At 40.8% G+C, this 12822-nt stretch overlaps 1 protein-coding gene across 5 annotated transcripts in view; it reads right to left on the bottom strand.

Annotated features, from left to right (window-relative positions):
* LOC147007725 (cadherin-related family member 1a-like) overlaps positions 1-12822 on the bottom strand; it is a 71913-nt gene that overhangs the window by 38132 nt on the left and 20959 nt on the right. For all 5 annotated transcript variants that reach the window (XM_085866523.1, XM_085866521.1, XM_085866522.1 and 2 more), the window contains exons 5-8: positions 11364-11465; positions 10663-10776; positions 7123-7329; positions 6856-6940 (exon numbers count right to left, since the gene is read on the bottom strand). In XM_085866523.1, the coding sequence (XP_085722649.1) occupies positions 6856-6940; positions 7123-7329; positions 10663-10776; positions 11364-11465 (508 nt within the window). The remainder of the gene's footprint in view (positions 1-6855; positions 6941-7122; positions 7330-10662; positions 10777-11363; positions 11466-12822) is intronic.

Raw genomic sequence — 12822 nt, 5'->3', positions numbered from 1 at the left:
CCAAGGTCAATCGAGTCTGGCGCTGGCGCCACGGCTTCCAGACAGCGGGCTTGCAGCCTCGGAATGTTTATCTGCTTCAGGTCTGCCTGGGGGAGGTGTGCCGCCTTGTGGGCCGGAGGCGTTTGATGGTGCCGGGGGAGGTTTGATCGGGAGGTCGCCGCGGCCTCGCCGAAGGCCATGTAAGCATGAGCCGCCTGGGGGCGTTTCCGCTGTGTAGTGCTGCTGTGCTTCTCGCCTTGCTGCTTCATATCGGTAACGCGGTCAGAGTTTGGTAGGTGCTGTGTGCACCTCCGTCTTCGGAACCTGGCCGATGCAGCTCCACTAGCTCGCTTCCACACGTTATATGATGTGATGTGCTTTTATACTTCGCTGTTTTCTTTTTTGTACCTTGTCTACTGTTATACCGTAGTACTTCGTGCTGTTTATGCTTATTATGATGGTGATCATTTAATAATCATAGTTTTAGGAGGGAGGAGTGTGGTATAGCCTGCGGGCCTGCGGGGCGGGGGGATGATGATGGGGGGAGTGGTCGTCGTGAGCATCGTGTCTGCCAGGAATATAAGGAGTGCGCGCCGCCTGAGGCGTCGTAGTGGTGCCGTAGTGCCACGGCTCGTGAGTGTGTTGAGTACGTAATAAAGGAGAGCCGCGGGCAAAGTACGCCCGCGCTCGTGCTTGTACACCACAGCCGGGCTCGTCTGTTCCTCCGCTCGTGTCTGCCTGCTAAGCATCTTCTACACGACACTACAGCTTCTTATAATTCAGGTGAATGTAAACTTGGTAATTCACTCTCATCACATACAAGTTAAAGGAGTCCAGGTCAGGTGGAATACCATGAGGTGGACTTCCTTATCATCTGATCTGGCCAAATTTCATTGCTCTGGCTTCAACCAGTGTCTGGCTGACCTTGTCACTCTAGATATAGTGGATGGTGAAAAGGTAAACTTGGTTAAGCACCTCCTGTGTCAAAGGAAGTGCTTTCCCAAATCCCCTCAACAGACTGCGCACCTCCTGCATTTTAGTGCCTTTGTCATACACAGTCTTCTTTTCATGTCCGAAAAATCCAGATATTGTGTCAGATCCGGTGTGAATATGCAGTGGAATCAAAATGTCAGCTATGTTCTGTGAACATCGCTCTCTGCAGTTGATAATGTCTTTCTTTTGCTTGATAGCAAGGATGCCCTCTGTTTTGTGTGAAACATAAAAAGAAGGTACAACTACATCAGTGTCCTCAGTATCAATCACAACTGCAGCCATGATTTCTGCTTTCCGTATCTGGTAATAGATGAAGATTGTATCTGCCTCAATGTGCTCGCACTCAAAATCTTCAATTCTTCCTCCTGTGGAAAAGTTCTTACAATTTTGTCTGGTTGAATAAACAGTCAATACCTGGATGTTTCTTTGTGAGCTTGTTGAATTCATTTTTGAGAATTTTCTGCAGTTTATGTTTGTTTGCTGTATTGCAGAACAGGTTGTGAAAATCCTTGGAGGCTGGAAGCTTATCTGATGTCTTCATATACACATTTCTGGACCCATCCCTATATGATGGGTTTGTTATACATCACTCATGCTCACTATTTTTAACTGATTTCTACATCATAGAGGTCATTCATCTATCTATAATTCCAGCAATCTCTGTGTGCGTGTGTGTGTGTGTGTGTGTGTGTGTGTGTGTGTGTGTGTGTGTGTGTGTGTGTGTGTGTGTGTGACCGCTGTTTCTTGACAACCACTGATCCGATCTAATTGAAACTTGCCAGGTATATTGCTGGGGACCTGAGGATGTGCCTTTTCAAGGTTTGATATTAATCGGACAAGTGCTTCCCAAGCTATGGCCATTTATTTAGCAACCAATGACATGACACGTTGCTGCGTAGGCGTGGCTGCGTAGGCCGGTGTGCGGCCAGCCGACGATGACGTCACGGGCCGTGCCGGTTACATGGCAGCGAATGTCATGGTAAGCAAAGACAGGGAGGTAAACTTGATTTTAATTTGGATTTTAATTAACTCTGTGTGTGGAAGTGTGGTTGTCGCAAGAACGCGAGAGCGAAGGAACGGTCTGTGTGGTTGTTGTTTCTGGCACACGGTTTGAAAGTTTTTTTTGGGTTTGTTTGCATGTACAGCCACGCACGTACGGCACGCACCTACGGGCATGCACTAGTGAACACAATTTGGCTTCTGTGTGGATGCCTTGCAATAATAATAGAGAACAATTTATTTGTATAATCACCCCATGTGAAGGTTGTCCCATCTGGTTTCTCGCGATATTCTGCAGATGGAGATGCAAGTTGCCACAGGAAACCCATATCGACTAATGCAATGCACCTATCAGGAACTGGATCGATGGGCTGTATGTGTAGTTTCTGGACTTTCTTCATGGTGCCATTAATGTTGAATATTGGTGGCAGGCACCCATCTGTCACACTGTATTCCATCACCTATGCAAGAGTAACTCTCTCTTGAGCTGTCTGTGCCAGGCAGATTACTGGTGCCATCGCTTGGTTTTCCATGGCATCTGTCTTTGTCACTTTGGTTGGTATTGCATCCTTATTGACAGGTGGCTTGCTGAAACTACACGTTGAACTTTTGTAGATTGTAGCATCAAAGGGTGTATTCTCTGAAAACATGTGATCACTGAAGAACTGTTTCATTCTCTTTTCTTTCACTCTTCTTTCATCTTCTTCATGGGCACTTTCAAAGTCATGAACAAGTTCATCAGAAGCAATAATTCCACATTCCAGAGATCTCAGCTGTGGCTTCTCCAGATCAAACAGATCGCAGTCAAACTCTGTGATGCAACTATCTAGCTCCTGGACAGCTTGCTCGTTAATCTTAAGATGATTCAGGGTATTCTCACTCTCTGAGTCTGAGATGAGCTATTCAGCTGTGCCAAGGCATGCAGAGCTGTTCTTACCCTGTTCACTAAGTTCACGTTCCTTGTGGGAGTTAACAACAACATCTCATTCCGCAGAAGTTTCAGCCAGCCAGTTTCAGCCAACAAATCGTCTTCATCTTGGAACCTTTTTCCTGCCTTATCAAATGCCCTTTCATGTATTTTTTTTGACTAACCAAATACATATAGTGACTTGCAATGTCATTAAATGAAATCCTTGACCTCAAAAACATGTATTTAGACAAAAAGATTGCGAAAATCTGACATGTAGAAGCAAAGATATGCCATTTTATATATATTTTTTTAATTGGATTTTAATGAACTCTGCGTGTGGAAGTGTGGTTGTCGCGAGAACGCGAGAGCGAAGGAACGGCCTGTGTGGTTGTTATTCTATTACAACCACACAATCTAACGGCCTATTATTAATAATACAAAACAAAACTCCATTTTTTTGTGGGGGGGGGGGGGGAGGGTTAACCCATAGACTCCTTCATGAGTGCAGATTTTAATGCGGTCAATATACCTTCGTTAGGCATCAGATATGTTCAAAGCTTGTGGCCAGATTTTATCAAAATGGTTAGTTTGATTCAAGTGATAATGACTGAAGTGTTTATGGACTGAATGACTGATTCACTGACTCACTCACCTACGGACACCGCTTGATCGCATAAGCTCACCTAACTAAAGCCTAGTTGAGCTAAAAATGAATATCTGTTTAAGGGACAGTGTGTGATGTCTGTGTCGTTGGTTATTATCTCCATATGCGGGTTTCAGAAGGTGGAACGGAGCCCTCCCCAGGTCTCAAAGTATCCACCTTCGTGTGTGTGTGTGTGTGTGTGTGTGTGTGTGTGTGTGTGTGTGTGTGTGTGTGTGTGCGCGCGCGCGCGCGCGCGCTTGCGTGGGTGCAAGTTACTATTGTTGACTGCAATCTCCACACGTGGGTGGGTTTCAGGAGATGGAGCAAAGTATCCACCTCCGTGTGTGTGTGTGTGTGTGTGTGTGTGTGTGTGTGTGTGTGTGTGTGTGTGTGTGTGAGTTGATGTATAATATGTGTGCATTTAATATCTATAATGTCATGTATAATCAGACATCAATATGTGTGTATATAATATGTATAATGTTGTTGCGGTTGGGGGGGGGGTTATATATCACCATGGAGCAGATAGAAATGTGTGGAGTAGCATGCTCCATGTGCGAGTCGATAGCCATCTCCATGTATGGGTAGGGAAACATCAGCTGAAGAATTGTCTTGTTTGCCTGTACACTATAAAGGGGGTGGTGGTGGTAATAATTAGTTGGGGATTATGGTTAAGGAAATTGTGCGTATAACCTCTATGTCAGCCTGTACCGGGGGGTGCCGGGAGACTTGGCACGAAAGAGGCAGGGATGTAGTTATAGACGCCTCCCAAAGGGGCGAAGTCATAGACATCTCCCAAAGGGGTGGAGCGTTGCCCCAAGAGGGAGCAGAGGGAGGAGAAAAATCGGCAGTTTGGAGTCTGAGGGAAAACTTCGGGAGGAAATGGTCGGTTGGGCATGTGTAAGAGAGGTGTGTCGAGAAGAAAATAAAAGCCTGAAGAGAACTGTCGACTTCTGAGGAAGACGAGGAGTGGCCCTCGGTCCTTTCCATCCAGGTGAGAAAAGGTGGCAAAGCACACCACCTCCTCTTCGCCATAATTGTGTGTGTGTGTATGTGTGTGTGTGTGTGTGTGTGTGTGTGTGTGTGTGTTGGTGTATACATTTTCACACACACACACAATCCAAGTTATTTGGCTGATATCAGGCTGACACAACAGGCACCGCTTGTTGCTGTTCCCGTTCGGGGCAATTTGCAGCTATATACGAGCAACATTGTCCTCCGTTTTTAGGAGAGCATCACCCACATCCACATATTTTGGATTATTTGGCTTTCATCAGCACTAAGAAGATGCTCCACCTCCCAAATGAACGGACAAATGGTGACACACATTCTCAGCTTCAGACAAGATTAAAACACTCGTTTTATTTACGGATCACAATGTACAATGTTATTCATGAGACATACCAATACTGTAGCCCATACTTTTAATCTCTACTCGACAACCCGTGAACCCGTTGGGTTCCTGTTGTGACAGTGGTTGATAAAAAAAATCATTTCAAAAATAAAAGAAAAAAAGATAGCTCCAGCGAACTATACCACTGAGGTTGTTTGCATTGATCAAATTCTCCCGAAGAGTACTTGACTGAATAGGGAATTGATTTTTTTAATAATTTTTTCGTTGCCCGATTTGAACGAAACTTGATATTGTGCACCGCAGGAGAATGGTAAGGTGGCCCTAAAATTTTTGCGCTATCGTGTACCGTTTTGGCTGTATTTCAGGAACATACATACATACAAGATGAGAGTTTTAGTAATATACTAGACGACCTGTGAACCCATTGGGTTCCCATTGTGATAGCGGTTGATAAAAAAAAATCATTTCCAAAAAAAAGAGATAGCTCCAGCGAACTATACCGCTGAGGTTGTTTGCATTGATCAAATTCTCCCGAAGAGTACTTGACTGAATCGGGAATTGATTTTTTAAATAATTTATTTCGCTGCCCGATTTTAACAAAACTTGATACTGCACACCGCAGGAGAATGTTGAGTAAGGTGGGCCAAAAATGTTTGCGCTATCTTGTACCATTTTGGCTGTATTTTGAGAACATACATACATACATACATACCATACATAAAAGATGAGTTTTAGTAATAAAAAGATGTACATATCGAATTCTCATTTTTACTGTTCTACTGTCTCTATTTCCACCTCCCTTGCTGGTTTCCAATCCCACATAATATCTGTGTCAAATACAGTACACCTTTGGGATATTTGTGCTTTCAATATCTTCTTTCCCTTCTACAAAGTTTTAACGAATCCAAATAATTTACTCACCACTTTTTTCAGATAAATTTGCCTGTCGATTTTCTTGTTAGTCAATAAGTAATGGATGAAGTCAAATGAACATTGTTGGAGGTATGCTAATCACCTTGGGAAGGAAGGATAAGCTGACGTTTCAGGCGTTAATCCATCATTGGAGCAAAAGAGGAGAAAGCTCTTTTACTCTGACAAAACATTAATACTTGCTTCCCGTGGCAGTTATCATTCGTCAATGAACATCGCGTTGATTTCACCGATTGTTCTACCTGGCTTATAGCAGGCTGACATAACAGGTACTGCTTGTAACATAACAGGCACCATCAACGCAGTTCTACAGTTCTTCAGAAATTATTTTTTGTTGTTGTTGTTGGTAACTTTTGACATAAAATCACCACGATGTTCATTGAGGTATGCCAACTCCCAAGGGATCATTGGTATCTTCTGCGATGAGGCTGAGTCTTTGGGTCTCTCACCGCAGGCAGGTTGGTGGTCTTTCTGTCTGCTACCGTCTCCTCTCTGGCCTCGCCCCCACCCCGCTCTGTCTGATATATGTCCCCCCCCCCCCATATTTCCACAGGGCGCTCAAGGTTCGCCAGCAATCCCCTTCTTGTAAAACTACCAAAATCAAGAATCGCTGCTCACCTTCACTCTTTCATTCCTCTTTTTTTCCTGCTTTGGAAAAAACTCCCATACTCTCTTCATTCCCACTCTTCCCTCCATGTCTTCAAAACAGCTGCTGACCACCATCTCTTATCTTCCCCCATCCAAAATCATGATCTTTTCTACCCTCATTAATCCACCCCAAACCCACCTCCTTCAAATTCCCTCCTTTCCTTCCTGAAAGATCCTGTGGTGTCCATCTTGTTTACCCTGTGGACCCCACCCCATCCCTCTCCCTTCCACAGATCTCCTAATATTCCCCAGTTTTGTTCTTCCCTCTCCCACCCCTCTTATCTCCTGCTCCCCTTGTTGCACGTTCTTTGTGTTAGCTCTCATACGAACCTCGACATTGGCTAATTTTATAATTTATTTTTTGTATACAGTCAGGCAAAAAGAACCAAGACAGCTCACCGCCTAAAATACGATAGGCAATTGGTGCATTCAGCTGCTCATCTCCATCTTTAGCTCTGATAGGAGTTGGCATGTTGATTGTTGTCTGCAAGAGAAACAGAGAATTGTATGCTTTTCGAATCATTGCTGTTGATTTTATTCAGAGTATTAAGAGATCGAATCACCATTCATCCTGAAGCCCTGCTCCATTGGTCTTGTACATAATCCCAAAAATATTGACAATAAAATGTCATCTCAAATCCAGATGTATTCCCACACAGAACTCACCGTGTCATGCATGACCGTACCATTGTACATTGCATTTGCACAGGCTAATTGGGACTCATTGCCATTGTCACCATCGACGTCAAATGTCATGCAATAAGGGGGCTGAAATATTGGTGGAAGGGTATCTTCTTCTTTGATGTGAATAGTGAAAGTGAAATTTGATGTTTTAACTGGATAGTTTGTGACGCATGGAAAGTTGCAGTAATCCTGGAAAAAACACAAGGGAGACATGTAGAAAAGAAAACCCATCACCCTCTGAGTTTAATGGTATCAAACCAATTGCGAGTAGATGGTTAGTAATAGCAAAATTAATTATACAAGATAAAGGTCTCTCTCAAACCTCTCTGTAAATTACCAAAGACAACAACTGTTAAGGTGAACTGTTTAAGCTGAGCATTCATAGCACCAGTCTTAAGGTAAGGCATGTGCTTATAAAATAAGAAAAGTTATTTTTATATACTTACAAAGGAGTTAAAGAAACATAGTGATAAAGCGAAACATGTGAACTCAAAGACCAAAGTACATCGTAAAGCTTGATGAAACAACACACGTGCACCTTAACCCAAGGTTAGGTAAGCTATTTTGAAGCCAGGTAATGCAAGCTATTTTTTGTAATTTTGTAAAAACATTTATGTATTAAAACAATTTTTAATCCTGAGAAAAACCAGTCAAACCAATCCAGCACAATCATGAAACAAATAAGTGCATCACCACCAGCATGTACATTGTGGATATGAGGTAGGTTATTGTGTGGTGGTACCCTGGTTAAGTTCTAAGTCTATTCGAGAAGACCGAATGTGAGAATGTTGGATTACAGGTAATGAAGTTGGAATTTGAGGAAGACTGCCTGAGGAATGTTAAGGAAATGATCAAATAAATGATGTCAATATGCAGAGTGGTTGTCGGGAATATTTAGGCTTGGCAGAATTAGATTTTTTTTTTATCAGTAAACGACTATTAACGGCGACTTCAGATCATATTAACAGAATGACCACAAAAAATTGGCAAAATTTTTAGAAAGGGGACATCAACAATGATAGTTAAAATGTATTATGGAGTTCCATTAATGTGTAAAAAAAATGCCATGAGTGAAGCAAGTATTTACATCTCTCTTCAAAGTTCAATGTGCATGGAGTTAAAGTTTAGAAAGAGCATCTGCAGGTATGTTTTTCATAGGTGGTTAAACGGCACTGTAATAATACCAGAGGTAACTAGAACAGCAGTCGGGAGAGCGCATTATGTCCGCCAAGCTGAACAGCTTACGTTTAGTATCCCACTGATAGGCCGGATCTGGATCTTAATAAAAGTCTAATCGGCTTGTATTTGTCACCAACTCAAATTTTGTCATAAATCAAGTTTTTGAAATATCGTGCTGTACTGCATATCGTTTTTAGCTCACCTGTTTGAAGAACAGAGAGCTATAGCGATACCCCCGGCGTGAGCGTTAGCATCAGCGTGAAAATGTTAAAGTTTTTGGTGCAAGTTATTTAGAAGCTTGCCATTCATCTAATATGTGTACTCGGATGCTGATATTTGGCATGGAGGTTCCTTTGGGGTATGCTGTTGGTGTAGTGAAGTTGAAATTATCAAATGATTTTAATTTTTTTTTTTAATTTCAACCTAAGATGGTGTCAAAGCCACCCCAATGCTTACCTGTTTATACTAGATGCTTGCCATTCATTTAATATGTGTACTAGTTTACTGATTACAATATACAAATACATATATTGCTTTAAAATTATTTGGATCAGACTTCACTGCAATGCTTTATAAAAAAAAAATTATTAGACTAGTCTTTTAATAAAAACGATAAATGTATAAACAGGTGAGCATTGGGTGGTTTTTACACCAACTCTCTGGTTGGCCCTACAATAGGGTCTCTACCTCTCAATGGTAAAAAATCACTAAAAGAATTAAAAAATGCTCGTATGCAGATCCGGGTCTTCAAAGTTGAATCAGTTCTTCCTTGTCACACATATAACTTGTCCACTAAGTTTTGTCTGAATCCGTTCATAACGTTTTGAGATATCGTGTTGTACAGTATATCGTTTTTGGTCCTCTCTCGCAATGGTGAAGAATAACTCAAAAGATTCTAGTATCAGAATCCAAATCTTCACCAACATCTAATCAACTCGTCCTTGTCACATAACCTAGTCGTCCATCAAATTTCATCCGAATCCGTCCATATCCTTTTGAGATATCCTGCTCACAGACAAACAGACAGGGGTGAAAACATAACGTCCGCCCACCTTTGGTGGCGGAGGTAACTAGAGAGGTCATAGAACACGTTACCCCACGCTGTCTTGAGAAACAAGGGCACGGGCGGGGTATACGAGTGGAAAATTTTATTGCTTGTGATGACGTGAAATGCCATAATATTTTGTTCTAGTACTGCTAAATGGAAGGGTTTTGTAACTGTCAAAAAAGGCGATTTGTGTTCTACAGTGTCCAAGTATATACTCTAATTGAAATGAAATAAAAGAAAGATTTTAAAAGTTGTATAAAAATTTCCCCCCCCAGATGTTTACTTACCACGATATGCAGTGTCTTATACACAACCTTATTTAACATGTTACATTAGTTCTTCATGCCTGTTGTTTGTGTGCTTTATGACATCCTTAAAAACAGTAAGTTTCTTGCCTGAAATGATTTTCAATCTTGTTTGATTCTGAGATAGGCAGAGGAAAATATTATCTGGCTCCTCTCTATGCAGCGCAAACGGGACGGATTCAGAGCCAAAATACTGTTAAACTGCAAGTTTGTTTTCCGATTCTTGTTCCAGTTCGTATTCAAAATATAACATTCAATTGAAATAAGTTTCTCCTTGAAAATATATAGACGTTTGTAGACAGGACAGACAGACAGACAGACAGACAGACAGACAGACAGACAAGTGAACCAATTGCCTACCCCACTTTTTGCTTTGAGTGTGCAAGATAATTTTGTAATTCTGAAAATTAAAATTGCTAAAAATCTAAATAAATGCTAAAATAATAAAGTGACTATTATCTGTCAAAATTATGAAAAATAAAAATCGAATTCTTACAAGTTTAAGAATAAAGTATTTTACAATATGGGTGTAATATCATAGAGGAGAATTTCTTAAATGTAGCAACTTTGGAGGCAGGATTTTCTTAGAGATGCTGCAATTATCACCAAGGTGGTGAGAATACTGATTCGATTCCCTGAGCCGTGTCCCACAAAACTGTTTATCGAGTTCACTGGTCACATATGATGGGATTGTCACAAGATTTGTTTTGTGGCATCTCATGAGAAATCAGCTAAGACCTTTATGTAAGACACACACATGGATTTAATGTTCATATAAATGCAGCTCAAATTTGAACTAAATGCTTAGTGAATTGGAATCTTCAGTTAAAAACAAAACAAAATCAGAATCGAATACAAACCCCAACTTTATTAATCTTACACTTGACTCGAGGCCTGGGTCAATTTTGGGTCAATATGTGTTTTGTAACCAGAGACCCATACCATGAGCACACTTGTAATTTACTCTTCACTCACAACACCCATCCTCACCTCTGCACTCAGAATGAGAGTAAGGTCTTCTTTTTTCAGATGCTCATAATCCAAGGGTTTATTGAGTATGATACTTGCTTCAGTACTTCCTTCTACCTTTAAGTATTTTTCAGTCTAAGGGTAAGAACAAAAAAAGAGACAAGTAGAAAGCTTCACGATTTATGATGATGACTCATAATAAATTCATTGTGTGAAATTTATTGAGAGAAAGTGTTTTTGTGCACACAATCTCATGTCATGGATGAATGAAGAGACCGAGGGTAAAACAGAAATGTACTGATAGTGGGGGCAGTTGGACACAGACATTAAGGGAAAGAACAAACAAGAAAAGAGAAGAGGCAGTGAGGAAACACAGTAACCTGAATTAAGAGAGTTGGGTTAAATGGGGCTAACGGGGGTAGAAAAGATCGTGGATCGGGATCATGGTGATGACATGTGGTGCACCACCTACTTGAGGCCCTGAAGGAAGAGTACAATATTATTGAACAGTCTACATAAAGCAAGATATAATGTTCTCAATTACATTGTTGGAAGATGGGAAAAGGAGGGTTCAGAAAAAAGCAGGTAGATGACAACCTTGGAAAGAATGGAGACAAAGGATGGGTAGTAAAGCCTTTACACCTTTTCAGGTATGATCACATGACAATGGTTGCTGAAAATTAAAGCATGGGCAAGGCAAATGTGTTGAGCGGTTTGCTTACCAGGAATCCTTTGAGGATGAACTTAAAACGTGGAGATAGATCTGGGTTCCAATCAGCATCAGCAGCATTGAAGGTCCAAATTGTTTGTTCGGGTAGTGCAAACTGCCGAAAAGGAAACGAGAAACATGGATATGGATGAACACGCAAAGAGAACGAATGGTAGACAATGGATACATAAACATACAGTGAGGAAACAAATGACTAAGTTGAACAAAATTACAAAGAAATTTAATTGTGAGGATGATTCACATATGACCATGCAGGACCTTTGGTTGTTTGTAAAAAGTACAGTAATGCATGCAAATTTATAATTTTTGAGGGAATTTCTCTACATGAGCCTTTCCACAGTATTGGGTAACCATTGTGTTACATACATAGTCCACATTAAGTGTGTCCAGTTTATCTTGCAAATGAGGGGAAATAAAAGACTGACCCCTCCACTACTGGAATCCAACAGTAAGAAGATAATCTAACCCAGCACAATTTATTGATAGGGTGTTCTTCGCGTATAGCGTAGGCTCTCGTAGTGATGATTATTAAACGACCTCTGACCTGCTCAAAGCCTTCTGTAACAAACGTGACTTTGTACCGCAATCGGAAAGCCATATTCTTGTACAGCTTTTACGGCGATATGGAATTACCACTAATGTTATCCTGTGTTACACATTTGTCATTTAGGTTAAGTTATGTTATCACAAAAATAACAAGGCCGTATTTTTAAAGGTTGTGCAGCTTGAGCATTTTGTTTCTTTCATGACGAATAATGATTGTTACTCTGTTTTCAACCCCCCCAGCATTCACATTAAAGTATATTTTTGGCAAATTCAGGGTGTGGGATTCAGGGTCAGAAAAAGCTGTTCAGCTTTTTACACATATAATCTAAACCAGTCTCAATCAAAAACGTATGTGTTCATATAAAACTCTTGGTAAATATATGTAGTTTTTAATATAACACTTAAGACAAAGATTTATTCCCATCACAGTAAATAAAATTTTATCTGCACGCTTTAATTTTAGGACAATAGCGGTTTTTGCTATAAATAGTATGAATTTACATTTATATACACCTCAAAACATGTTAGTGGTATGCTATGGATACTTTAGAAATTCTGTGATAGCTCCTGAAGATAAGACCCTTAAATGTAGCATATTACTGTGGAACAGCCCATATAGAGTTAGCAACCAATATTTTAACATCCATCTGAGGGATGGTGTGCACACTGATGAATCGCCCTGCTTGCAAAACACCAGAATGGCAGTTTATATAGCTGGACTGAGATTCAAACCCAGGCTAGATAGTTCAGAGGTGAGTATATGTACCTCTCGGGTAACCTGCCAAACCCATGCTTTTGACAAGGTGATATTATGAAAACATACCAAATTCGCTGGCACCACTCGTTACCTAAACTATTAGAAAACTATAATTGAAATCAATAATAATAATAATAAATGTGTGTGT

Source organism: Eptatretus burgeri, unplaced genomic scaffold (assembly GCF_056783735.1).
Source record: "Eptatretus burgeri isolate ZD-2024b unplaced genomic scaffold, Ebu_testis_v1 Ebu_testis_scaffold_36, whole genome shotgun sequence".
In the NCBI taxonomy this organism is placed as follows: Eukaryota; Metazoa; Chordata; class Myxini; order Myxiniformes; family Myxinidae; genus Eptatretus; species Eptatretus burgeri.
This window is presented reverse-complemented; position numbering and strand designations above follow the sequence as displayed.